This window comes from Myotis myotis, unplaced genomic scaffold, assembly GCF_014108235.1.
Source record: "Myotis myotis isolate mMyoMyo1 unplaced genomic scaffold, mMyoMyo1.p scaffold_m19_p_1, whole genome shotgun sequence".
Taxonomy (NCBI): Eukaryota; Metazoa; Chordata; class Mammalia; order Chiroptera; family Vespertilionidae; genus Myotis; species Myotis myotis.
The window spans coordinates 29,651,769-29,679,459 of record NW_023416313.1 but is presented as its reverse complement, the minus strand read 5'-3'; the positions used below and the strand labels follow the sequence as shown (position 1 = coordinate 29,679,459).

The 27,691-nt window shown below is 39.0% G+C and overlaps 1 protein-coding gene across 1 annotated transcript in view; it reads right to left on the bottom strand.

Moving 5' to 3' along the window:
* The window catches only part of GABRB1 (gamma-aminobutyric acid type A receptor subunit beta1), a 367,547-nt gene that overhangs the window by 70,252 nt on the left and 269,604 nt on the right, over positions 1–27,691 (bottom strand). Inside the window, exon 5 of the mRNA XM_036332902.1 lies at positions 23,261–23,343. Coding sequence (XP_036188795.1) covers positions 23,261–23,343 — 83 coding nt within the window. The remainder of the gene's footprint in view (positions 1–23,260; positions 23,344–27,691) is intronic.

Sequence of the window (27,691 nt, the reverse complement as noted above, 5' to 3'; positions counted from 1 at the left end):
TGAATCCTTTACCAGGTCCCATCTGTTTTTACCTTCTAACTCTCCCATGGGTCCACCAATTTCTTGCCATTTTTATACTGGTTTAAGTTAGCATCCTCTTACCCTGGTCTACTCTGGTATTTTTGATGAAATGGTTTATTTGCTTTCTCCACCTGCATCAATTAATTCTCAACACTGCAGCTATGGAGTGATTGTTCAAACATAAATCTTATCATGTGACCCCTCCTTCTTTCAGCTAGAAAATCTTCAGTGATTCACTGTTCTTAGGATAAAAAAAGAGGAGGGGCCTCTGTCATACTTTCAACAATAAAGATAAATTAAAAAACACACACAACTCTCACAAGACCCTACCCCCCTACCTCTCCAGCTTCAACCCACCCATGGTCTTTTTTTTTCTCTTGCTACTACAACCTCACGTTTGCCAAGATTCCTCTTGCTACAGGTTTGTATTTAATGTTCTCTCTTCCTGAAATGTGCATTTTCTCTTTCTTTGCCTAGTTAACTCCTTACTCATTCTTTAGAGCTTGAAACAATAGACACATTCTCAAGAATACTCTCTTAACCTCCATGAATTCAATCTCGTTAATTTACCCTTGAGTTGCACAATAGCATAATTTACCCCTTAATAGCACTATTAAATGTTTACTGGTTTTTGTTTTTTTGTTTTTTTACAAAATCAAGAGGTTTAATTAAATTCATTATTTTAAAATTCAAACTTATACAAATTTTGTTACTCTTTTTCAATGTTTATCTTTATTGGGATAAGTCTCTGATAAATGTCTGTCTCCCTCCCCTGCCTGGGAGCTCTATGAGAGAGGACAGGGACCTCTTCACTTTGGCTCACCACTGTCCGCTAGCATAGTGCCAGGCACCACCCAGACTACAGAATGGATTACTGAAAGAATTACATCGTTTACCAAACATTTCTGATTATAGGATGCCAATCCTAGAAACTACCTATGTTTCAAGGGAGGATATTTCATTGTTCAGGGAAGGAGGAAGTCACTATTTTGGTAAGATCAGATGTAAATTATAATAGTGTCTTTAAATGACCAGGCACTGAGAGACACTATATAGACTAAGGGGTTCATGCATCAGAATGCTAGAGTAAAAGGCTGGAGATACCCTACTGACACCAGAGATTTCAAGAAAATTTAAATATAATCATGAAATGCTAATGGTGATTGCTGAACTCCAAGGGATGGTGGCCTAAAACAGATCAATGTTTGATTTCAACCAAGTTACATATGACTTTGTATATATGTTGAATTTTTCCCTTCAAATTATAAAAAATCACCCTTTAATATTATCTTGGTCAGGATATTTAACAATGCAGAAACCCAGCTTCTAGTACTCTAACCATATAATACCATGGGTGGCACCGACTGAATATGGTAAAGGGTTTAGGTTCCCTTCTATATACCCAGTTTTTTCTCATACTCTACAATTGTTGACCAGCCCCAGAGAAGACAGTAGGGGGCAGTGTTGAGCACAGTACTGTGAACTGGATGGCCTGATTCTCCATTAACGGGGCTGTTCATGTTTGGTACCTCATATTCAGAATTAGAGGATTGGGGTAAGGATTCCATAGGTCCTCAGTTATCCCTAATAGTCCATGATTATTCTCCTAGGAATTGCTTTTCTTTATAGCGCTTTATACTGTCAACCAAAGTGCTTCAGTAATATAAAGCAACAGCTCCAAAAAGCTGAGAATCTATTTTATGTAGAGTCATAGGTTTAAAAAAATCACTAGCTTTTGAGTTAGAAAGACCTGGATTCAAAGTCCTTGGCATTAATTTTTTTGTAACTTTGAGCAAGTTACTTAAAGTTTCTGAGCCTTTATTATTTTTTAAAAATATATATTTTATTGATTTTTACACAGAGAGGAAGAGAGAGGGATAGAGAGTTAGAAACATCAATCAGCTGCCTCCTGCACACCTCCTACTGGGGATGTGCCCGCAACCAAGGTACATGCCCTTGATCGGAATTGAACCCGGGACCCTTCAGTCCGCAGGCCGACGCTCTATCCACTGAGCCACACCGGTTAGGGCTGAGCCTTTATTATTACACCTAGTGACAGTTCTTCCTTCATGGAGGGGTTGTGAGGATGATATGAATCATGTACTGCCTGCGAAGCACAATACCTGGCACATAGTTCGCCTACAATTAGATATAATGCAATTAAAATTTTATTTATAAAAAGATAGTCCTTATTGCTCCCTCTGTGCCTATGAATGCATTCTGGTAAGCGTAGACATCATTTTTCTGGTATATATGAGACATACCAGGCTCCTAATTTCTGAGCCTCATTGTGGAACCAGAGTCCATCAGACATTGCCAGCCATTCTCTCAATCAGAACAGCTGACGGAATCTTCAGTGAGGTCACTATTTTTAGCTTTGGAGCTGTTAGAAAATCTACAGGGGGTTTACATGGCATTCCACAAATTAGCAAAGGTCATCAAAACAAATCCACTTACTGAATTCATTGGCTGGAAATCCTACCAAATCAGTGTTGTCATATTAAATTAAAGAACTTTTTACTGGAAATATTTCCATAAAAGGATCAAGCTTTCTGTTTAAATTGGATCAGGTTTTCTGTTTAAATTTGCTCCTTTGTCGCTGCATTTTAAGTTCACAAATTTTGGTGGCAAATCTACTTGTCTCCTATCGGCAACCTCCCCACCATGTGTTCATGTGATTTTTTTCCTAGTCTCTCTGTCTGTCCAAGTTTAAGTTCTATCTCTGTCAAAGCCATTCCTAAATTCTCTAACCCCTGATCTCAGGTCTGTTTTACTCTTGACCCAGAATAGTCTCCCCCACATCTTTAATGTTGGGTGGTGTGATTTTGACCTTATCTAGCTCTGAACAAAGGTATTAAACATGACAATTAGGCTCCTACATTTTCACAGATGCCCCTAATGGCACTCATCTCTGCTTGGTTGATTCTCCAAGCTTGTGGAGCAGCCATCAACCAGCATGACAGCCTATCTACACCATAGGCACTTGCCAGATATCGCAATGTAGAGCTCCTCACTTTTCACATTGCCATAAATAATGTTTGGGAGAAATACTTGAGGACAAGTAATTGATCCATTTCTCTCCATACCCTGAAGGATGCCTTTGAATTGAGCCAGACCACAAGGTTGCTGGATCTTTCAGCAACATCATTTTGGATTAAATAGAATTGCTCTACTGAGTTGTATTTTGGTATTATGCCAAGGGACCACACTGATGGATTGTCTAAGAAAGAACTAGAGAAACCTCAGAGTTCTCTTTTTGAATACCTTGTTGGAGGAATAATACTGTAAATTTGGTTTTGTCTTATGAAAAATTTGAATCTTATAAATGGATTGTGCTGACTTTGCATTGGCCATTAAAAAAACTTCATAAATCTGGGGTCCATTTCTTCTAACTGCATAGTTCAGTTAAAAGAAATAACCCCCGATAACAGGTATGGCTTTATTATTCTTTTGCCCATAGTTTTCCTTTGCCCTGGTCACCACACCTGCTTATTTTATTTCTTTTGCATTGAAAGTATTTTTGTAAAGTGCCTCACATCTTTTGTATAATGAGGTGAAGACTAAAAATAAATTCCTTTTTTTTAAAATTTCTTTATTGGTTAAGGTATTACAAATGTTTCCTCATCCCCCAATTAACCCCCAACCCCCCCTCCCCCTGCCCCCCGCACTCATATCTATTCTGTGAATTACAGCAGTTATAGTTTATGCACCATTATTTAGTAATTATTTCCGGCCTTGTGTTCTTCTTTCATTGTTTAATGTCTCCACAATTTGATGTTAAGCCAGAGAATAGTCTTAAAATTTTCTTATATTCTCCCTTCTCCCCCACACGCATCCTGGCAGCACAGTAACTCACTGAACCTTTAAACCAGACTGCGCACAGATCTGCTCCTAAATAACTGGCTGTGTGACTTTGACCTCAGTGTCATGGAGCCTCGCAGGATTTCATTCTCCTCATCTCTCTATGAGAGAACTGGCTTAAGTAAACCCCAGCATCCACTCTTGTTCTAAGATCTGTCTCAAGTGCCTGTGTTTCCTAAAAGGATTTTTGCCAGACACAGATATTTCAAAAACAGATCTGACTTCATAAACTACTTATAGATAAGACTGTGACCAGGTGGCCTATTTATTGCAGAGGGTGTTCATGAAAGGAAGGGCTCTGTCCAAGGGAGATTGGCTTTTTTTTTTTTTTTTTTTTTTTTCATTAAACAAAGAAGAGGACAATTTTAGACTTCTCAGTTCAGAATATAGCTGGAAGAATAATAACAAGTGGGCAATAAAAATGATTTAGAAGGCCAGGGTCTTTTAAATTCTATAATTTCATATATAGCAAGTGCTGGTTCTAGTTCTTTTATTACAAAAGAGACAGTGGGATGCTGTAGAAGGACTCTAAGATGAGAGATAAGGCCTATTTTCAAGTCCAACTTGGTCAATAATTAAATACAAAATTTATTTCCCTTTACTGTGTTCTTAGTGTGTGTGTTTTAGTCCTCACTCAAGGATATGTTCATTGTTTTTTATTTATTTATTTTTATTGATTTCAGAGAGGAAAGGGGAGAGACAGAGATAGAAACATCAATGATGAGAGAGAATCATTGATCGGCTGCCTCCTGTACGCCCCCTATTGGGGATCAAACCTGCAACCCGGGCAATGTGCCCTGACTGGGAATTGAACCTACAACTTTTTGGTGTAGGAGACAATGCTCCAGCCAACTGAGCCACCTGACTGGGACTGTCCTTAATTTTTTATTAATGAATATAGAAAAATTATTTGCCCATATCTGAAAGGTGTTTTGTGAGGGTCAAACAAGACAATGCTAGAGAATATCTTTTAGTAAGTACAAAGTGCTATTACTGGGGATCAAGTCCGCAACCCAGGCAATGTGCAGACTATTATTTTCCTGAGAGTATGGCTGTGAATCAAGAAATGACATTTGATGTCTCAGTGGGTATCTTGGATTGCTTTTCTGACTAAACCAAATGATTTTGCAAAGTTGGTCATTAAGATGGCTGAAGCAATCTTAGACTCTTGAATGTTCCCCAAATTAGTGAGTGACTCCTAGAACATAATTCCCCCCAAAATGAAAATTCATTGGAGTTAAGGACAAAGCTTTATCATGATGTAGGTTCCACAAGGACTTGGTCCATGTCTATTCTTTTAATTTCACATAAAAAGTTCTATCAAACATTTATTGGTTATATGGAAAGAGCAGGATGAATAGTGAGGTATCCTCCCTAGCTATATGGCTTGCTCTTTTACTATGCCAGTTAAGATATAGGATTCTATGCTGTGCTTCAGAAAACTCATAAGTGAGACATGGAATTTTGTGATCACTTTGACATGCCTGTGTTAAATTGTTGTTCACTTGGCATCACCACCCCAAGTACCATTGAAGAGATGTTAAAACAATTTTCCCAGAATCTTCTTCAGCTTGGAGTTTTCCAGAGAGAGGCATTGATATAATGTAATTAAATATACAGATTTAGAAGATGGCAAAGTAAAGGCCAATCTTTACTGTAGGCCATTACTGTCAGATATGTGGGCAGATGTGAAATTTACAGTGACTTGCTGGGGATCTGAGTACCTCTACCTTGCTATCGAAGCAGAGATCACTGGTGGGAGCTTCCCAGAGATGCTTGAGTATTGATGCTGTCCCTGCTCGAGTGCTTCAGGCTGAAGTTGCAGAGGTTCATCTCTTTGACCTCTGCTAGCCAGCTTTTCCAATCTTTGTGTGTGCTCTTAGTTACTCATATTAACGCCTTTAATCACTTGAATATATTGAGTGGCTCTTCTGTTTTCTTGACAGAACCTTGACTAGCAACAAAATCTCAAATGTTAAATTTAGGAATGTTAAGGTTCAACTAAATGCATTTATATGCACAGAGTTATAGGTAGTACTTTGGGGGAAACCATAGAATTTTTTAACAAACCCATTAAGATAATAAACTATTATCTTATTCAACTATTTAATAAACTATTGCTTTCCTTCATTCAGCAAAACCTTTGGAACTAAGAAAGTCCATGAAGTTTTTCAGAGAATCATATATTTTTTTTTCTTTTAGGAAGAACCTGGTGAAATGGGATAAAGTTTCCTATAGGGAAAAGGACAGGTTTTTAAACTCATATAGCCCATAATTTAGTTTGAGCCCAGCCACTCTTTAACCCTGTGTATTTGGCAAATTAATTAAACTTCTTTTGAGTTTGGTAACTGCATCAGCATGATGGGAGTCATGACAACTATCTTGCTTTCTTTTCCTTTAGGTTGCTGTGGGACTCAAATGAAAATGTGTGAAAGCAGCTTGTATATATGTATATTATTATTCCCTAAGTTCACATTCGAAGGCAAGTAATAATGGAGATTGATAAAGATTCAATAAAAGCAACTTTGAGAGCATGGAAGTATAGCTCTCACCCTTGAGGTTAAATGTTGTGGTGGCGCTGTGTGCGTGCCTATCACCCTGAGACCCACCCAGTGTGGCCTGTCATGACAAAGGCCAGTGTCTGAGAGAGGACATTATACTGTGGGGCTGAGCCTCCATGGGACATCAGTGGAAACCTTCATTGCTCCAGTACTGGACGGTTCTCCAACTGCTTACGTCAGGGGTCCTCAAACTTTTTAAACAGGGGGCCAGTTCACTGTCCTCCAGACCGTTGGAGGGCCAGACTATAGTTTAAAAAAAAGCTATGAACAAATTCCTATGCACATTGCACATATTTTATTTTGAAGTACAAAAAAAAAAAAAGGGAACAAATATAATATTTGTATTTGTATGTGGCCTGCGGGCCGTAGTTTGAGGACCCCTGGTTATAGTTCAGATCACAAGGATAGAGGTGTTAACTGCTCTCCACCCAGAAAGTCACTGTTACAATCCCATTTCATCTTGAGGTCATTGTTCAGGAACATCAAGTACACTTCTCAAAGCTATGAAGATAACTTGTAATTCTATATACTCCCTGACAGTGACACTATGGACACTATCCTTAAGTTATTGAATAAACATGGTTAGGATTCCACACATGTGACTTATTTAAAACAGACCTTTTTTGAGAATGTAATCAATAATATTATAATAACTATGTATGGTGCCAAGTGGGTACTATACTTATCAGGGAAATCACTTCGTAATATTTGTAAATGTCTAAACTCTATGCTGTACACTTGAAATAATATTTAATGTCAACTGTAATTGAAAAATAAATATAATTTTAAAAAGGAAAAAAAAAAGAAGACCTTTTAAATTCAGTGCACTGAGGCAAGATGGGGCTATAGACTAGAGCAGTGATGGCGAACCTATGACACGCGTGTCAGAGGTGACACGTGAACTCATTTTTCTGGTTGATTTTTCTTTGTTAAATGGCATTTAAATATATAAAATAAATATCAAAATATAAGTCTTTGTTTTACTGTGGTTGCAAATATCAAAAAATTTCTATATGTGACACGGCACCAGAGTTAAGTTAGGTTTTTCAAAATGCTGACACGCTGAGCTCAAAAGGTTCGCCATCACTGGACTAGAGCAAGGGAAGAAGACAAGAGCTAGTGGTTCAGAACTGCTGAGTGTCCTGGTGGCACTGAACAGATCTTTCTACACCTCAGTGCCTGGTGTTCATGCTCATGAAATGTAGACACACTCTAGCGCAAGCATGTCACACTCTCGGCCCGTGGGCTGCCTGCCTCATTTATGTGGCCCGTGTTAGCCTTTGAGTTTGATGTGCTTGCTCTAGCATATCTTTCCTTGGACACTATTAACGTTATTGGATTTTCATAATTTCCCCATCCAAAACAGTGTGCATGTAAGTCTGCACATACTCACACACCACACACACCTCTCCACTCCTCTACCCAGGCTTTCTTTTCTTCAGCACACTTGCCACAGCATAGGGTACTCCTGCATAATATTTGTTTTGATTAGTTTCTATTCCCCTGTGATAGCTTGTGAGCTATATCGCGGCAGGAGCTTTGTTTTTCCTAGAACAGTTCATAATACATGATAAGGACTCCAGAAACTTTGTGGGTAAATGAATAAAGTATGAGTCTCTGAATTACTATCCAAGGGTTTTTTGTCTTTCACATTCTGCTTGATTCCCCAAACTCTTAGCTACAAACTGAACCGTTAAATCTACAAAGAGGATATATTTTTAAGAATGTCCTAACATTTGGAACCTTCCCCCACATTTTCCACCTTAAGGAAATGGAGGCTTTATCTATAGTTGTGTAGGAGTCACAGTTCTTCAAATGCAACAAATAATAAATATTTCCTTCCTGGAAATTAGCTAGAGAAACCATGGACCAAATTCTTTGTCACCTCACTTCCTTGTCCATAAAGCAAGCTGAGCAATCATCTGCACAGTGCTTCATACAACACACAAAAGAATGTTGAAAAGTAGTCTGCTTAACAATGAGATGCACAGGAATATGCTAAAACCAGTAGCTGCATGTAAGTTGCCAATGATAGGGAGAAAAATGTGCCCCCAATCTCTTCAAGTGATCCCAAGTTAACCTCAGAGGAATTGAGCCACTGCTCTCTGATCCTGATAAGAAAGTGCATTGGACTTTAATGCTAAGATAAAATATCTGTAGCTACTGGTCAATGGCCTAGCTTCTAATAATCTGAAACTCTTGAAAATGGCATTAGTACTTCTGTATAAATGCTACTTTAGGAATGTAGCCTTTGGGGGACTATGATATAGTCATCTTGTCAGACAAGAAGTTCTGATGGTATCGGAAATGGTATCTTCACAATAAACACCTGTATATGATGAAAGGATCAGAAACTTCTGGGAACCTAGAAATAGACAAAAAGAGCCAAGAGCAAGAAAAGTAGTTGCTCCTGGCACTCTGTCATCAGTCAGCTCAAGAGCAGAGGAGAAGAGGGCTTTGATTGCTTGGCGATGTACAGAAAGCTTGGCTTTTTAGGTAAAAGCCAAGAGACATGGGAGGACATGGTTAGAAATGAAGAGGGGAGAGTGATGAGGACATTGACAGCAACAGCGGGTACAGTCGGAGTGATAACAAGTGTGACAAAATGGAGAAAAGCAGCACTTAAAACATGCAGAAGTTGGAGCAGTTCAGAATTTGGGGGAACAAACATCTGATTGCTTTACTTTGATGATAGTTGTGGCCACTATTTATTGAGTAGTTTAAATGTGCTAAGCATAGTACCAGGCACTTTATATGTCATGATGAGATCCCATAAGGATCTATATGTCTATTCTGTTCCCATCTCCCAGCCCTCCATAATCCCCCCACCCCCTATGCCCAAGGAAATGCACAGTCCGGGAGAAGCAAAATCCTCTCTATCCTCAACCTCCTGGTCCTCACCAAAACCTTGCTCTCCCTCACAACACAGCTTACCCAGCAGCCCTCTCAAAATACTGGCTGTTTTTCCTCCTGCATCCCTGGTATTGGGTCTGGAAGCTGCATTAAGTGACTCTGTGCTCCTCATTGTCCCTTCTAGACTATTCTCTCTCCCTTCTTTCTAAAAACCTCTAACTTTGAGTCTCATGTCATCTTAACTGCTGTCATCTGCCAATCCAAGGTTAACGCCTTTTGGCTTCTGTCCACCTACATGCTCCTGTCCTAGTTCTTTGTGAATCCAATATGCATATAGAGTATTTTTCTATACACCAGATTTCAATTATTTGACCTCTTTTCCTGAAATGTTCATTTCCTCCATTTCACCTTACTGAAAAAATTAGATCTCGACTGTGTCTGAGAAAAAACATACAAACAGATGTTTCCCACGTGAATTCTGTTGAGTTGATATATGACTCAGAGCTGGTGTTCTGTGCCATCTTTGTCATGTGTTGAACTTTTTGCATGCATTCATACCTCCATATATATTCAACATATAGCTCACCTTAGACCAGGTAAAGTTCCCCTGACCTGGATGGGTAGGCTTTTCCATGGTCTAAATTTTGGCAATGAGCATAGTATCTGAGACATCCTAGCTCAGCATGGTTTGGCTCAGCATTGCTACTTATGTCCTAGCAATTCTATTATTATTATTACCATCACCATCATTTTTTTATTATTATTATTGTTATTATTTTTCAGCCCCAAATGGAACAAAAGATAGAATTTTTAATATTGTTTATGAATGAAATTCTCTTCAAAGTAAAATTTTAAGAAGAGTAACTATGATTAGAAGTCACAGTAGGAGAAAGATACTTTTCTTCATGCAACATAGGAAGAAAATTTAGTTTTATTAAACTGGCCAGGAAACTGGAAATTCTGAAAATCAGGATTGGCCTTTTGATGATGTTACTAGATAAAAGGTCTGAACTAAATGATCCAGAGGACAATAGGGAGAGTATCATTTCGCATTTCTTGGGGAAGACACTTCTTAATATTTCCAACCTAACAGCAGATGACAATTATGTAAAACTAGAGGCCTGGTGCACAAAAATTTGTGCCTCAGGGGGTGGGGAGTGGGGAGGGGGTCCCTCAGCCCGGCCTGTGCCCTCTTGCAGTCTGGGACCCCTCGGGGGATAACCACCTGCTGGCTCAGGCCCACTCCCCAGGGGATTGGGCCTAAGTTGGCAGTCAGACATCCCTCTGGCAGCCCAGGAGCCCTCAGGGGATGCCCACTTGCCAGCAGGGAACAGGCCTAAGGTGCAGTCGGACATCCTTAGCTCTGCTGAGGAGGCGGGAGAGGCTCCCACCACCACTGCTGTACTGGCAGCCATCAGCCTGGCTTGTGACTGAGCAGAGCTCCCCCTGTGGGAACTCACTGACCGCCAGGGGGCAGCTCTTGCATTGAGCGCCTGCCCCCTGGTGGTCAGTGTGTGTCATAGTGACCAGTCGTTCTGCTGTTAGGGTCAATTTGCATGTTACCCTTTTATTATATAGGATATCTTCCCTCTACAAGGTACTGTTTTGGCATAGGTAGTATGTACAGATTTAAAGAGGAAGAGATAAAATAATGGCAGGAACAGTAAGAGGGGGTATGATATGTAGGAAACCCTTATAACTCAGGTATGGATACTAAGTGAGGGCAGGTGAATTGTGAGCCTGCACCATGGCATTCAGGATCAAGAAGGTGATGAGGAGGTGAACACTGAGGATCTGGACAATGGCTGAGACCTTGAAGCTAACGATTTATGATAGAGCTAATACTGATCCTTAAAGAAGACATTAGATTACTTAAAATGAAAACTATGCCAGGAACACACCTCTGTCGTGGGTTCTAAAAGTGTGCTTAATTGGCTAGAGATAGACATTTTTTGGTTGACATGTTATTTATGTAGATAGGAGCCTTCATCACTCCTTCTAGAAAGACACTCACAAAAAGGCAGGTCTTAAGGTCACCATGGGGATCAGAGTGTAAATCCCTTACATCTGCTTTTGCTTGAGATGAAGCTAGATGAATAATGCTCATAATCCTGAATCATTAAAAAAGAATAAATGGTTTTTAGACTTCTCTATTGAGGAAGATTCACAGCAAAATAGTTAAAGTCTGGGAAACTTGCGTTCTTCCGAATGACTCATTAAATCCCAGATGGCTAGCTAGCTGAGGTGGAGCAACATGCCCCCTCCACTAAAAATCTCTCATTAATGGACATAGAGTCAAGTACAATCATTAGAATACTTTACACTATTTTTTTCTTTATTAAAATTAAATCTTTCTACATATATTCACCCAAGTATTATCTTTAATGTGGACTTCAGAGTACTGATGACATACTGCATTGGAATCTCCCACATATAAAATGGTAAGGCACAGAAGTTGCACACCCAGGTATTTTACAAAAATCTAAAGCTTTTCAAATTCCAGTGCTTTGGAGACATCCAGGTCACCTGAAAATGACTTTTCTGCCTCAGGTAATTTAAAACTCCAAATTCCTGCAACCAGTGAGACAAAGGCTTTAGCTAATTATTTAAATCTCAGTAGGAAGCAAACAGGCTGGGTAGATTGAGGAACATAGGTGAGACAGGCTTGCTTTTTTTTTTTTTCCTTTCTTTTACTGATTCTTACTACTCAGTGTGGTTCATGGACCAATGGCATAGGTACTGCCTGGTAACACATTAGAAATGCCTATTCTTGGGCTCCAGACCCAGCTCATTAAACCAGAATGCATTTTCATAAGATCCCTTTAAGCACATGGACATTTGACAAGCACCACAGGGAGCACATCAGACATGTGATGGGTTTCTACGCTGACAGTTTCTAAGGTAAGAGCAGGCAACCCTTCGGCTCTATTCAGTGACATTTTTTGTCTGAATTGTAGATCTACAGAATCTAAGTACTAAGAATACAATCTGCTTAGAATCAGTGCAGACATCGAATGAGAGCTCTGTGACAAATCTGCCCTTTCGCGCAATCAAATAAGCATAGTCCATGTTTATGGGGCAGAGTGTGGGGAGATAAGAATGATTGTAGAAATTATGATTATATTATTTTTTTATGGGTGAAACAAATAAACTGTGCTTAATTTCAGCTTGGTTAAACTATTCCTGGAAAGCCTGTTGCTATGCAAATGTAAATTTTAACTAGCTTTTTTCTTTACTTAACAGAGTAGAGAATGTTACTAAAAGCATTTGATGTCCTCTCTCTCTAAAGTGGAAAACTCCATTTACCACGGACAGCATCATTATCCAAATTAATGTTTCATTAATTGTGTTCCTATTAATACGTATTCATACTGGGGCTTTTAAAATAGAGTAGTGTCTTATAACAACTTGAGCAATTATGACATGGATTTGAATATCTGGTTGAAGCACTCAGTGCCAATGAAAAGCAGGGTCTACTGGTCTACCTAGTTATTTCAAGGCAGGCACTTTTAAATAGAAAGAAAAAAAATGGAGCCTTCTGTGAGGAAGGATAAAAGAAAGAGTAGTTTAAATTTTCTCCTTTGATCATTTCAGTGATTTCTTTCTTTGAAAATCATGCTATTTTCTGTTCTCTGCTGTACTTTCTTCTCTTATTTCTGTTTCCATTCTGCTTCCCATTTAGAGAACTGGGTCTATCAGAAAAAGAGAGGAGCAAGAATTCAAAGCATGACAGCCTTCAAGCGTGTCTGTCAAACTCGGCTGCATATTGAAATCACCTGGAGGGAGAGCTTAAAAAATGCTTTCAAGGGCACCTTCCACAAATTCTCTTTTTGGTCCAGGGTGGGATCATGGTATCAATATTTTGTAAAAACCCCCTTTGAAAATCTTTGATCTGAAAGAGAAGAATAATGAAATTTAAATGTTGAAATTGATACCTAAATGAAAACTAACATATATATCCTCACATGGTTCCTTTATGAATGTGGTTCACAGAACAATCCAACTCAAGACCCCTCATGGGAATATATCCATTCCCAAGATTATAGATGTCCATGCAATAACATTATGAGAAATAAATGGATTTTGAAACTACAGCACCACTGCAGTCAGTCAGGCCTAGCACAATCCTAAAATGATGTGGGAAATAGTATCTGTAAACATCTAGAAGAGAAAGGATTTCTGACCGTTTTGTGACCTGTTGCAAGTAGAAGTGACCTGGTAAAATAATGGTTATCCTTAAATTATATCAATGTTCAGTTTAGTTGGCAAGAATGTCAGAAAATAAATGCTCATGTAGAAACTGAATTGAGAGAAGGACCAATTAAAACCTGCTTTGTTTTCAGGTGAGATCTTTTCATAATCACCCAAGTCACACACAGTGGGAAAGATGGAGAGAAGAGTTTTATGAAGACACTATGGAGAAGTTTTCTTAAGAGGTTTTCCTCCATCTTTCCTCTAAATCTTAGACTTTCAAGTCAGATTGCTTGAGTTCAAATCCCATTTGGACCACTAATTTTGTGACTTGAAGAAATTACTACTACATTGGTGCTTTGATTTCCTATGTAAAATAGAGTTTTGGAGAAGATTCAATGGGAAATCCTTGTTAAGTGTCTGGTCCATCCTATATAATAAAAGCCTAATATGCTAAGTGTCTGGTCGACCTGTTGGCAGTTCAACCAATCAAAGCTTAATATGCTAATGATATGCTAAGGCTGCTCAACTGCTCACTATGACATGCACTGATCACCAGGGGGTAGACGTTCCGACCAGTAGGTTAGTTTGCTACTGGGGTCTGGCTGATAGGGACTGAGCAAGACGGGCTGGACACACCCTGGAGCCCTCCGGCAGTCCCTCTTGTGGTCCCTCCCCAGCCCCTATCCTGCAGGCCAAGCCGAGGGACCCTACTGGTGCACGAATTTGTGCAGTGGGCCTCTAGTCTATATAATAAAAGCCTAAGCAACCATTATGGCAGAACGACCAGAACAACCAGTCACTATGATGTGCACTGACCACCAGGGGGAAGATGCTCAACTGACCACAGGGAGAGCGCTTCTCAGCCAGAAGCTGGGCTCACAGCTGGTGAGCACAGCAGTGGTGGTGGCAGCCTCTCCTGCCTCCGCAGTAGCGCTAAGGAGCAGCGAACTGAGTGGTAAGGAGCAGTGAGCAGATGGGTGGTAAGGAGTGAAGGGTCCCGTACTGCAAGGGCACAGGCCAGGCTGAGGGATTCCCCTCTGCCCCCAGTGCATGGATTTCATGCACCAGGCCTCTAGTAATATATAATCAATAAATATTAGCTGTCATTATTATCAAGTTTTGACCCCCAGTGAACCAAAGCCCTCAGTTTAACAAGAGTGTCTGTTCTTGAAGATTAAAATTCCATTATAAAATGTCTCTTTACATGTTTGGTTAATATTAAAACCTTTATGTAAAGCAATAGCTTTGTTTTTGACTTCCTCTTAAGAAGTTAGCAGCAAAATGGCCATTCATCAGAGCACCATGGAGAGAAGAAATTTTCAGAAATCCAAATCTGTAAATCTGAGATATCCTCATCAATCTACATAGCCACTTACCCAGGCATGGAAAATAAACTTAAACTGTAATAGGGCTGAAGTGAACAGCTATGAGGCTAACTTTATAGTCAAGTTGATTGCAAAACTAATTTTCATAAAAGGAACTCCATTCCTTCACTGGCTTTTATTTTGTAACTTAAAAAGATCAGAGACTTTTCAGAAAGAGTGTTTTTTCACAGTTTCAAAGAAGCAGTCTAGAAAAAGGAATACATTAATTCAAAAAATATTCCCTCCTTCCCTACACCCACTCCTCTGCTCATCAAAAAAGCTACAGGCGCTAAAATTCATTAACATTTCTATAAACATAAGTGTGAAATACTCATTTTCATTAAGTAGTCTACTGAATATGGCAAAATCAAATTTATCTAAGGAGATATCCAATGCTGCTAATTTCCTTGACAATGGGGACATAAAGCAAGGAAAGCCATGAATCATTCATGAAGTTCAATTTACTTCTGTTATTTTGGTGTTTAGCATCCATGAATAGAAAGTGTGTGGTATGTTGTAGATGCTATTTTTAAATTACTTCAGATCAGAATTAATGATTTGGCAGGCAGAAATAAAGTAAGAATGATTCAAAGGCTTTGCTGGTAATTGTCCTATATTTCATATTTTCTTGTGAGTATTTATATGTTCATGTGTTCATAACATTTTTGCTATATTCTAATATCTTTTATAAATCAGGATTACTTTAGAACCATTATTTTAGGCAAGCACATAAAGTTACTAACTGGAAATGCAACTAAATTGAATAAACTCCCAGAGTTTCAGATTTTAGGGCTGAAAGAGATCTTTAAGGTTATATAATTAACTGGCATCTCAATGAGGAATGTCTTCTACATTAATGCTGGTAGGTGGCCATATCCAATTAGTTGAAGTGTCTCTGATAAGGGAAGTCTTTCATAAAAAGGGACTGATTTCGTGAATGTGTTCCTTGGTTCATTGGAAAGTATTTTTCTTAAATTCAACATCTACCTTCCTGTAACTTCTGCCCACCTGTCTGCCCAGCTGCTGCTGTGACACCAGCACTTAGCATGCAGAGAACATGTAGTTAATAGGTGAGAAATGCTAGTTGAACTGAAGTGAATTGAATGGGTTCGAATCTAGTATTGAGTGGGTTATTTTTATGTATCAATTTGAGTGAGCCACAAAGTGCCTCGATACTGGATCCAGCATTCTTCTTTCTGCTTCTGGGAGGGTGCTTTTGGAAGGGATTAGCCTTTAACTCAGTGGTTCTCAACCTTGGCTGCACATTAGAATCACCTGGGAATCTTTTTAAAATCCTGATTTCTGGGCCTCATCCCGGAGGCCGGAGGTTCAGAAATCAGGATTTTAAAAAGATTCCCAGGGATTCTAATGTGCAGCCAAGGTTGAGAACCACTACTTTAACTAATAAGATAGTAGACTGAGTAAAGTAGATTGCCGTCCCTAAAGTGAGCAGGCCTCATCCAACTAGTTGAGGCTTGAATAAAACAAAAAGACTGACCTTCAGAGTAAGAGAGGATTCCTCCTGTCTGCCTTTCTTTGAACTGGGACAATCAGCTTTTTCCTGCTTCAGACTCAAATAGAAACACGGGTCCTCCCTGGGTCTCAAGCACGCTGGCCTTTGAACTGGACCTACACTGTCAGTGCTCTAGTTTTCCAACTTACTGTGCAGATTTGGGACTTATCAGTCTCTATAATCACATAAGCAATTTCTTTATAAAATTATATATATGTAATTATATATTCATAAATCTCCATCCATCCTACTGGTTATGTTTCTCTGGAGAATCCTAATACACTGGCCAACACCAAACCCAAGATTTTTTTTTTATGTGATAGCATTTAAAGCATTCAGCAATGGCTATTATTCCTTCATAAATTTCCCCCCAAGATAGCTTGGTATCCTCCTCTAAAGGAAATTACTTTAATTCAGCATTAAGAACTGGACACAGTTCTCCACATGTGGCTTTATAAGGGCAGACTTTTGTAAAACTACTCCTGTCTCATATCTGGACATTACACTTATTTTGATCTTATTTCCAAGTGTTGATGTAACACATTATATAAATAGAACTCAGCACTTCAACTGCAAAAATCACATTCTCACAGGAAATTTTCCATAGTTAAGTTATGCCACTGTATTTAGGTAGACACATTTTTCTTATTTCTACTATTTTTGTGAACATGAAAACATTGAAATCAACACAATGACAATATTCTGAGACTAAAAGATAGATTGAGTGGATGATTCACTAAATTGGACACATTAAGACAATGCCTAAGTTAAAAGTTTCCAAACCATTTTTTTAAAAACAAGATACAAATATAAAAATAATCAGGTATCACTAAATGTTACCTTTGTTTGATAAATTGGTTGTGGTTCGGGTGGGAGGGATATAGACAGCCAATGGCTCAAATGAAACAAAAATTAGTGTGGTGAAGGCCTGGGGTGGGGGCAGGAGCAGGGCAGAGTGGGTCAATGGGGAGGGGGAGGGAGGAAAGGGGACATCTGTAATACTTTCAACAATAAAGATATGTTTTTAAAAAATGAAACAAAAAAATCATAGGGACTTATCACATTTGCCAGCACACTGAAATTCCTAAATGTTTCCATATCTGGCTCTTAGTTGACACATTTATAATCTTAAATTCTGAGATAATCTTAAAGCACAAATATAAAATTGTACAAATGAAAGAATATTTTATGGCAAGTAAAAGAACCCATGCCTTAAATCAGGTCTGAGAAAATGAAGACCAGACTTCTATCTTCTAAAATTTAAAAGACTTGAGAAGTTTGGAGCTAAGAAATTTAGCATAAATTCACTCCAAAAATATTCATTATTAAGTACTACCCTAAGTTGTAATTATTCTTGTGAACAAAGTAATGATCTTTTTTTTCCATGGGTTTTATTATAACCCACAGAAGGAAGAAAAAATAAACACACAAGCATATAAATGCTACTAAATGCTATATGGCAAACTAACAGAATTTGGAGATAATAACTCGGGTTCGTAATTTAGATTGGATTCTCAGGAAAGCCTCTTACTGGAGGTGCCATCTTAGGGGAGAACTGAAGGATGAGACGAGAAAAGGCAAAAGAACCATGATGGATAAAAGCAACTCAGCCATTCATTCTACCTTGCAGGTAGAACGAGTGGTATTTGACAATAGATTGGAATGGAGGAGTATAAGGGAAATTTCAACAATTAGTCCAAGGATTCTGGTTGGATACTGAGATTAAGGAGACTGGGAGTAAAACTCATTTGGGAGGGAAAATGATAGTTAACTTTTGAGAAAATTAAGATGCCTCTGAAACATAAAAATAGACATGCCAAGAAGAATGCTATGTACATCGTCTAGGGCTTAGAACATAACTGAGCTGGAGATATATATTTGGGCACTATTGGAATAAAGATGGTATATAAAGAGAGGTGACCTTTCTGAGAACAGTATCAGTGGGGTTGAGAGATGGGTAGACTGGTTCCAAAATACAGTGGGCTGAGAGGAAGTTGAGGCATTGGACAACAGATATAGACCATTATTCCAGGTAGCCTGAAGAAAAGGAGAGTAATTACAGAAAGCTTAAGAGGAGTTGTAGGGGGACAGAAGAAGTGTTTGATAATGAGAAGAGTTTAAACTTGTTTTTAGGCTTTGAATAAAGGGCTAGCCAGAAGGTGAGATTGAGGATCAAAGTGATCAGGGGTGGAGTGTGTGTGAACTTGAAAAAAAATCAATTCTCAGAGGAGGAAGACAGATGGAATCCTGAGCACAGGGGCCAAGGTCAGGCTATAAAAGAAGTGGAGCACCTCCTCCTCTGAAATACGGAGGGCCAGCTTAGAATGGTGAAGACACAAGGAAGTGTAGATCAAGATGGGTGAGCCTGCTGAGAGATTTCAGGCCTGAGACGGCTGCTACTGCTTTGGGTGTAAGTGACAAGTGACACGATCTTCTTGTACTGAGAGGATGAGATTCGGGTCAATATCTTCCTCCATTGTTGCCGCAGAGAATTGGAAAAGGCACCTGAATCCCCCATGATGGTTATCCCAAGTCCTTCTATATCTACATGCAGCTCGTGGCTATCAAACCTTCACATGACAGCTTTATTGATTTCAAATTCCAAATCCTCTTAGTACTAAATTTCTTGATCAATTTTTCTATGTGCCATTAACTGTTTTTATAGCATCCCAGGGCTAGAAAGCTATTGATCTGCTCCAAGTTCAACTAAAATTTCAATTTAACAAGGCTTTATAACCTTTCCAATTTTACTCGATTGGATGACATTTAAAAAAAGCAAAACATCTTTAATTTTTCTCAAAAGACCGAACCAAGCAAAACATTGCCCCATCCTTGGGATTGTGATGGAAGAGAATACAAACTAGTGCATTTTGTAAGGTAGGTAATGTGTCTATTCTATTGTTCGCAAAAGTATAATCGGTTCAACTTTACTTTGGCGGCATGTCTACTTTATCATTCTTATTTCCCAACATACACGACAGCCTCTCATTTGTAATCACTTTAAAGTTCAGTTACAGGCTTCATAAATTCAGGGAGAGCTATTTTAGCAAATAATGCAACACACGCTTCTTCATGAAGAGTTAAAAAAAGATGAATACCAGATTCTGTATTTATTAGTACTTAACAACATATTGATTATGTACTTAGGCAGGGAAAAAGCAAAGCTCATTTGAACTCCACAGTATTGCCATATGATACTTCGTTGCTTGGAATTATTCCTTTTAATATTTAAGATCTCTTAACATTGATTTATCTATTGTTAAGAAGGTATACATTTTAACTAAAATATTAAAGCTAAACAATGTTGTCATTTGAGGCCTTTACGCTTTTTTTTGTTTGTTTGTTTGTTTGTTTGTTTTTTTTAGGTTAACATGAATGGAATCAAGGACTACCTGGCTTCCTGCATCCACAGACTACCCTCTCTGCAGTTGCAATCATTTGACCTTTGACCTGAAAGCCAGTTCTGCCTCAGCTTCCGGGCTCTATTTTAACCTGTATTAGGGATAATGTTCTGCTCCCTTGCTCACCTGTTGATTGCAGGATTCTATGACAGTAAGATTACCTGGGTTTGAAGCCCCACTTCACCACTATCCTTGGCCAGGGTAAGTTATTTCACTTCTCTGAGCCTCTGATACATTATCTCTCAAAAGTTGGTAGAAATATTTATGTTACGGAGCTGTTATATTAATGCCTAGCTTCGGTCTGGCAAGTACAAGGCAGTTCTGTGATTTTTTTCACCCTTTCTCCCAAATTCCTGCCGTTATAAACTCCTCATTACACAGACTCTTACAGACTCGAGTCTCTGCTTTGCTTTAGGTAAATATCTGTAGGGACTGGAGTTCTGTGACCTGCTGTTGGGTCACTTGAATGACGGCCACCATCTGCCTGCAATTCTACCTATTAGCTGACTTGAGGGGTCCAGTTACCTGCTTCATCCATCTGTCCAGACAGCTGATGGCATATTCCTGAATTTCCTCAATGACTCCATATACCTGGGTCACCACCTATTACCTGACACCATATTTTATAATTATTTTGGGGTATCTGGCTGTTGGTGCTTCCCCCAACCCTGCCACATGAAACTTATGTTTAATTTCTTCCTCATTTATAGTTTTGTTTTGGTCATTATATGATATAATAAATGGACTTCAAAGCCATCTATTTCCTAAATATGAATAAATTTAATTGCCTACTTAAAGAAAAGTATAACTTATAATAATATAAAAACTCAATATGTATTATAAAATAAAAATGCATTTTAGGAGACAATAAATCCTGATAATTTTAGCTTGATAATTTACAACACAGAATAAATTTAAGGACTTGTCAAACTCATTACTTCTTTAGGTGACTGATGTAAACCATAAGGTCTTTGAATTTTGAGAGGATGTCATATCCTACTGCTGTCCAGTGAAGTAAAGGTAAAAGATCACAATCCACAGAAGAGATGCCAAGGCTAAAAGGCAATCCGTATGAAGCAACCCATGATGGCCTCTTTCCATGTCCATTCCAAAAGCTAATGGTTTACTTGCTTAGCTCAAGTTCTGCCTTATTTATAAACTATTACTGGCCATTAATAAATGATTGTGTTCATATTTCATTGCTACCTTTTGAATTTGGTTGTCATTTAAATCAAAAGTCATCACATCACATAGTAACACCTATCAACCAGCTTACTTATATAATGCATTTTAAAATTAGAATATTTCTTGTTCTTTCTAGTTTTAGTGGTAGTATATCACCATCTGTGTCTGAATCTATATCTATATCTACAAAAGTATATTTATCTATTTCTATGTTTGTGTTCAGTAAAAGTAGAAAATTAATGCAATCCTATTCTCCTATATAATAGAGGTAATATGCAAATTAATCCTCACGCTGTCACAAGATAGCTGTGCCCACAGCGGAAGTGGGGTTCCCTCAACGAGTGATCAGCAGGGACCTGAGGCTGCGTGGCACTGGGCCGGGGTGGGGGACCTGAGGCTGCAACCCCCCCACCCAGTGGGGCTTGACAGGGGACCTGAGGCTGTGCTCCCCACCCAGCGGGGCTTGACAGGGGTGAGACCGGCCGGGTCTGCATCTCGCCCAATGGGGGTGGGGCCAGCTGGGTCTAGGTCTCATGCGATTTCAAGGCGTGCGCGGGTCGGCAGGGACTTGACTCTGGGTCCTGTGGTGCACCCCAGACTCTGACAGGAGGAAGATTTTCATATACATTTTACTAATTTTCTTTCATCTCTGACATTTCTATTATAGAGAAAGGGCAAATAGCAATATTAAAATATTTCCTCTAATTAATTCCCTTTTAATGTGCACAAACTTTGTGCACTGTGCCACTAGTATACTAATAAAAGCCTAAAATGCTGTGTCCGGTCATCCAGTCATCCATTCAACCAATCAAAGCGTAATATGCTAATGATATGCTAAGGCTGCCCAACTGCTCGCTATGACGTGCACTGAGCACCAGGGGGCAGATGCTCTGACCAGTAGGTTAGCTTGCTGCTGGGGCCCAGCCAATTGAGACTGAGCAAGACAGGCTGGACATGCCCTGGAGCCCTCCCATGGTCCCTCCCTGACTGGCCAAACTCCTGCATCCCTCCCAGGCCCTGATCGTGCACAGGTGGGGTCCCTTGGCCTGGCCTGTGGCCTCTCACAATCCAGGATCCCTCGGGGAATGTCAGAGAGTCAGTTTCGGCCCAATCCCGCTCAACGCAGGGGGAGCGCTGCTCAGCCAGAAGTCAGGCTCATGGTTGGCGAGTGCAGCAGCAGTGGTAGGAGCCTCTCCCGCCTTTGTGGCAGCACTGAGGATGTCTGACAATGGACTTAGCCATCAGTCAAACATCCCTTGAGGACTCCTGGACTGTGAGAGGGCACAGGCTGGGCTGAGAGATCCTGCCCCCCCCCCCCCCGAGTGCATGAATTTCGTGCACTGGGCCTCTAGTTCCTTAATAATCAGATAATTAGGAGTACAGTACTATATTTACTGGTATTCTTTAATAATTCTATGAAGTCACTGAATTTTTCCCATTTTCTTTTACTATTCTGATGCTTAGATCTGGGAAGAATTTCAGATGATTTAAGTGAATATCTGTCTATTTCTCACATTACAATTACAGTAGGTGGCATTATAATGCTCTGAATTTACTACTGCACCTTTCTGTGTCCCTTAAAACCAGGAAATGGCCTAGGCCTGGTATTCACAATAAATGGACTAAATGCCTGCTTGTTGATAGCTATGAAACAATGAAACAAAGTCAATCAAACTAAGTCTCAGTGACTAAAATATTCATATGAAACAATGAAACAAAGTCAATCACATTAAGTATCAGTGACTAAAATATTCAAATTGTTAAGAAAACAATCAATGAAAACAGCCCAAGAAGACAAACCAAAATTACTCACTAGACCTGAAACATGGCAAGTCTTTGGCCCAATGCACGAGCATCATGAAGGTTTATTCTTCCTATGAAGAAAGGCAAAAGCGCACAAGACCCTACCATAGTGTTTTTCTAAAATACAACAATTTACAACCCTCCAGGTGGAGACTATCAAATCAAAAACAATCTCTTAAAGCCTTTACATACTAAAATGTTTTCCCCCCTCTTGTTAATGCAGTTTGGGTGTTAGAACACCTTGGGAGAAACTCCACTCTGAGGAGATAGCAAGAATTGTCCTGCTAAACTAAGTAGACTTTTCCTCATGGTTCAAAAATTTAACCTCATTGAAATGAACTTGGAGCCACCAGTATAAGGAGAAATGTCACTAGAGTGGGAAACCCTTAAAAAGTTGGCAGCATAGTATAGCTGAAAATATCCTAGCAATCATTCAACACAAGGTGGAATTTAATTGAGTCAAGCATGCACCCCCCTTTCCTTTCCCCTGTCCAAGTAACTCACAACTTTCAATCTCCAGAGTGCAGTTTTGTTCATCCAGAGGATATCTTCGGAGATCCATCATACACGCAGCTGTGGTTGTGATTCTGTCAGGATGAGAGAGAGAAAGATAGCATCATAAGTATGATGGCCTCCGGTTCCAGGCTTCCCAGCCCTGGATCATGTTACCAATGGGCATAAAAATTTGGTGGTTAAAATTTTTGAAGGCAGGCAGATTGAATTTGAGTCTTTCTTTGCTGCTAACTAGTCTTATGAGCCTGGGCTATTTAATTGAGCTCCATGAGCCTCAGTCCCCTTATCCATCATAACACCTACTACGTAGGATGAATGGCGGTGAGAATTAAAAGAGATGTGTGCTCCACAAATGCTGGTCATTATTATAGCTATTTTTATCCCATAGCATCCTGGCAATGTCTCTGCCAGTATCTTCAGTAAGTTCTGCCTATGAGTAGGTCATCTACAATATGCATCAAAGCCTACCTTCATCTCCTGCTACAACCTAATAATAAAACACCAAAACAACAACAACAAAACCTGTCCTCTATAACTTTCGGTGCCTAACACTACCCACTATTACAGAGATTTGTCAAATTCATCTCTGAGATCCTGGTCCACCTATACTCAATATAACCAGGAAAGAAACATTACACTACCTTAGGATTGGTGTTCATACCACATAGTCACCAACTCAAGTTGAGCTTATGTTTTTATGCAAGACCCCAAACCCTGACTCTAGATATCTCACCTGGGTTTCCATTATCCCTCCATTTTCATTTGCCTGGGCTATGGAATCTGAGAGTAACTGAAATTCCTAGGCTATCACTCTTACGAATATTGCATATTACTATGGAATTGAGAAAGTACTTTTCTTTGAAAAATGGCATGGTCTTCTCTCACAAAGTAACGTGATTGTAATGTGAAGAATTCAAAATATTCAAATTTAATAATAGAAAGTTTCCTTGCTACTTTAATCCCCACAACATTGGAAATTTTCCATGAATATTCCTTGTGCAAATAGGAGTATGGCTATATCTTCTTAGAGGATAGCTTCTTAGACAGCTGCCTACCTTCTCTGAACCTTTCTTGTTTGCATTAACAATGCATCTTGGAATTGGTTTTATATCCGTAAATAATAAGCTGTCTTAAAAATTTTACTGCAATGTGTTCAGTTGTATGGAAATACCATACTTTATATTCCCAGTCATCTTTTGATGGACATTTACACTGTTCCCTGTCTTTTAGTTTTACAAATGAAGATGCACTGAATATACTGGTACACCCCACTATGTCTCACTATTATCTGTTGGCTATTTCTGGAAAGGGAATGGTTGGAAAAAGGTATATGCATTGTAAGTTTTGCCACATTGCCCTTGGTAGAGATTGTGCCAATTTACGCTCCCACTAACAGAGTATCTAAATTTGACAAAGTACTCTTCATTCCTATGTTTTTTGAGGCTGCCAGGGTGACTTATTGTTTTGGTCATGTGTGTTAACCTAACGGGAACTTTCTTCTTAAAACACTGTTACAAAAGACCCTAATCCTTTCCAATTTCTCACAGGCTTTCCTTATGAAAGATGAGAGTTCACAGGATGAGCATTGGGGCATTCCCTTTGAAGCCTTTCTTAGACAGGATGTTGGTCAATGTAATAAGATTTATTTGAGCAATAGGCAAAAGCAAAAAAAAAAAAAAATTCAGGTTCAATTTATAAAACATTTCTTCCAAGTGTTTTACAAAAATTTTAAAGACTAGTTATAGTCCAGAATTTAGCACATGCAAGGATTTTATTAGATTCTTTCTTGACTCCTGCTCTCATAATTACATGCATTAATTTTTTTACTTAAAAATATATACTGCGTATCTTTTGTTTTCTAAAAATACAATTTCACAAGCCTGTTTTTATGGCCTGCAAGTATTTTAAAACACCCTTAACAAGACAACACAATACATATTTTTAAATGTTTTAAAAATTATCTATCTACCCTACTATAGTAATTGTTTCATAGTTTCTTATAAGTAAAAAGATTGTGAAAATTATCTATAAACTAGAAGCCCAGCACGAGAACTAGCGTGGCCCCACCCACCTGTGTGGCCTCACCGTGCTTGCATCCCCGCACACCCGCTCAGGTCTTTGGTTGTCATGGTGTTAGGGCCATGGGCTTTATATACATACATAGATTACTAAAGTGTGGCAAGTCCTATGATCCTATGACTTAGCCAGCAGATAATTTTCCCCCATAAAGGACATTCGGCAATATCTGTAGACATTTTTGATTGTCAGGCTGGTGGTGGAGGCCTGATACTTTCATCCACTCGGTGGAGGCCAGGGATTCTGCCTAACACCCTGCAATGACCAGGAAAGCCCCCAACAGTAAAGAGTTATCTGTTTCAAAATGTCAGTAGTGCCAAGGTTGAGAAATTTGGCTTAATGGTGGTTTTCAAACCATTTCCTTTGAGGAAAACATTAATGAAGCAAAATCTTAAATAGAAGCTCAATCTATAAAATAGAAATAAAATAAGTAAAAAGAGTATTTTGTTAATATAAAATTATCTTATAAGTTCAATGTTGACATCTATTTTAATGACCACACAAATTTGGAAGCAGGAATTATAATTAGGGCCTTAAATCTCCCTCAGCAGCAATATTTTTTTGTTGTATTTTATTAGTATAGTGTTGAGAAAATCCTGATAATAGTGAAACATTTGTTTCTAAAAATCTTATATGACCAGTTATAGGCTACCCTGAATTGGGTAAAAAAAACCCATACCTGTGTGCCAAGTAACCACCTCTATGATCAATGACACCTTTCTACATGGTTCAGATACATTCACAGGTAGTTGATCTCTAGCAGGAGCTTAATGATGGATTAACAGTGGTTCTCAACCTTCTGGCCCTTTAAATACAGTTCCTCATGTTGTGACCCCCAACCATGAAATTATTTTTGTTGCTACTTCATAACTGTAATTTTGCTACTGTTATGAATCATCATGTAAATATCTGATATGCAGGATGGTCTTAGGCGACCCCTGTGAAAGGGTCATTCGACTCCCAAAGGGGTCGTGACCCACAGGTTGAGAACCGCTGGATTAAAAGGAAGCGTTACTTGCTTCAAAGCAAAAATTCTCCATGCTCTGCGTAAATTAACCTGGCTGCGTAAGTTAATATTGAGGTGGTCTTGAATGCATTAAAATGTACACAGGACACTACATAGTGTACTTGTTTTTTATTATAGTTTTAAATAATTATAACATTTTAACATAAAAATAGAATGAAATATTATTTGTGGGACTGTTAACGAGCCTTAGAGATACTTGAAAATAGCATTTGACTCCCACTGGTCGGCATACCTCACTTAATTGACCTCATTTTCAGACAGGTGTCATCTGGTTAATTAACCGCATCACATCAAAATCAGGACATGCCTTGAAATCTTACGCTGAACCACTGATTCACACGTTGTGAAGCTCTGGAGTTTTTACAAAGCAATTTGAAAAGCTAACAAAGCCTTGTGTGTAAAATGAATAATTAATGTCTCATGTGCATGGATCCTACAGTTGCAATAATAAAAAAACACTCAACTTTTGGAAAGCATAACTGAACTTACTATTGCTGTCTTTATGATCAATCCATTCAGCAATCAATAGATAAAATAAATCTAATTGATATTACCTTGGGAAACCATACATCATACCAGAGACTTGTCCATGACTTCATATTTTTTCAGTTATGATATCCTGGACAAGTTAGTTTCTCTTGCCCCAGATCCTATATGATCCCAAGAAAAGCTGAGTAATCATAACTCAGAAAGGGAGGGAATCAAGGCAGCTCCAGGAAACTGAGCTGTAGGATGTGCCTGGCGACTTCCTCTGGAAATCTCTGACATTAGTGAAACTTCCTTCTTGGGATCTATTTGCTCCTAATGCACAATTCCCCAGAGTATTTCCTTGGTTCACCTCGGATTAGGTGCCAACTCTCCCAAAATTATTTAGTACGAGCTGGAAGGAAAGTCACAGGTGTACAAATATGGTCACCAGGAACCCACAAGGGTCCTGAGAAGGGAGGGATCATTGAGACTTTGACAGGACCCCTATACACGCTGGTTCTCAGAAATTGGTGTTGTGGCCTGTAGAAATTTATGCAACAGAGCATCAGTCTCTGCTAATTTAAGGGATTGCCATTTCTAGATTTTTTTAATGCTTATGGTTAAGTAAGCTGAATGCCTTGGGCTCTCTATGAGGGAAAAAAAATGTTCAGAAAGAATTCCCAGGATCATTAACAAATGATCTGGGTGAGAAGCAACAGTGAACATCTCTAAGAATGAGTCCTCCCTCCCTGTTTTTCCATTTGTTCACCTTGCTGAATGCAATTGCTCAGCAGTAGTGAGTCACCTCTGCAATTAATTAACACTTCCATATGGAAATGTGCTCACATCGT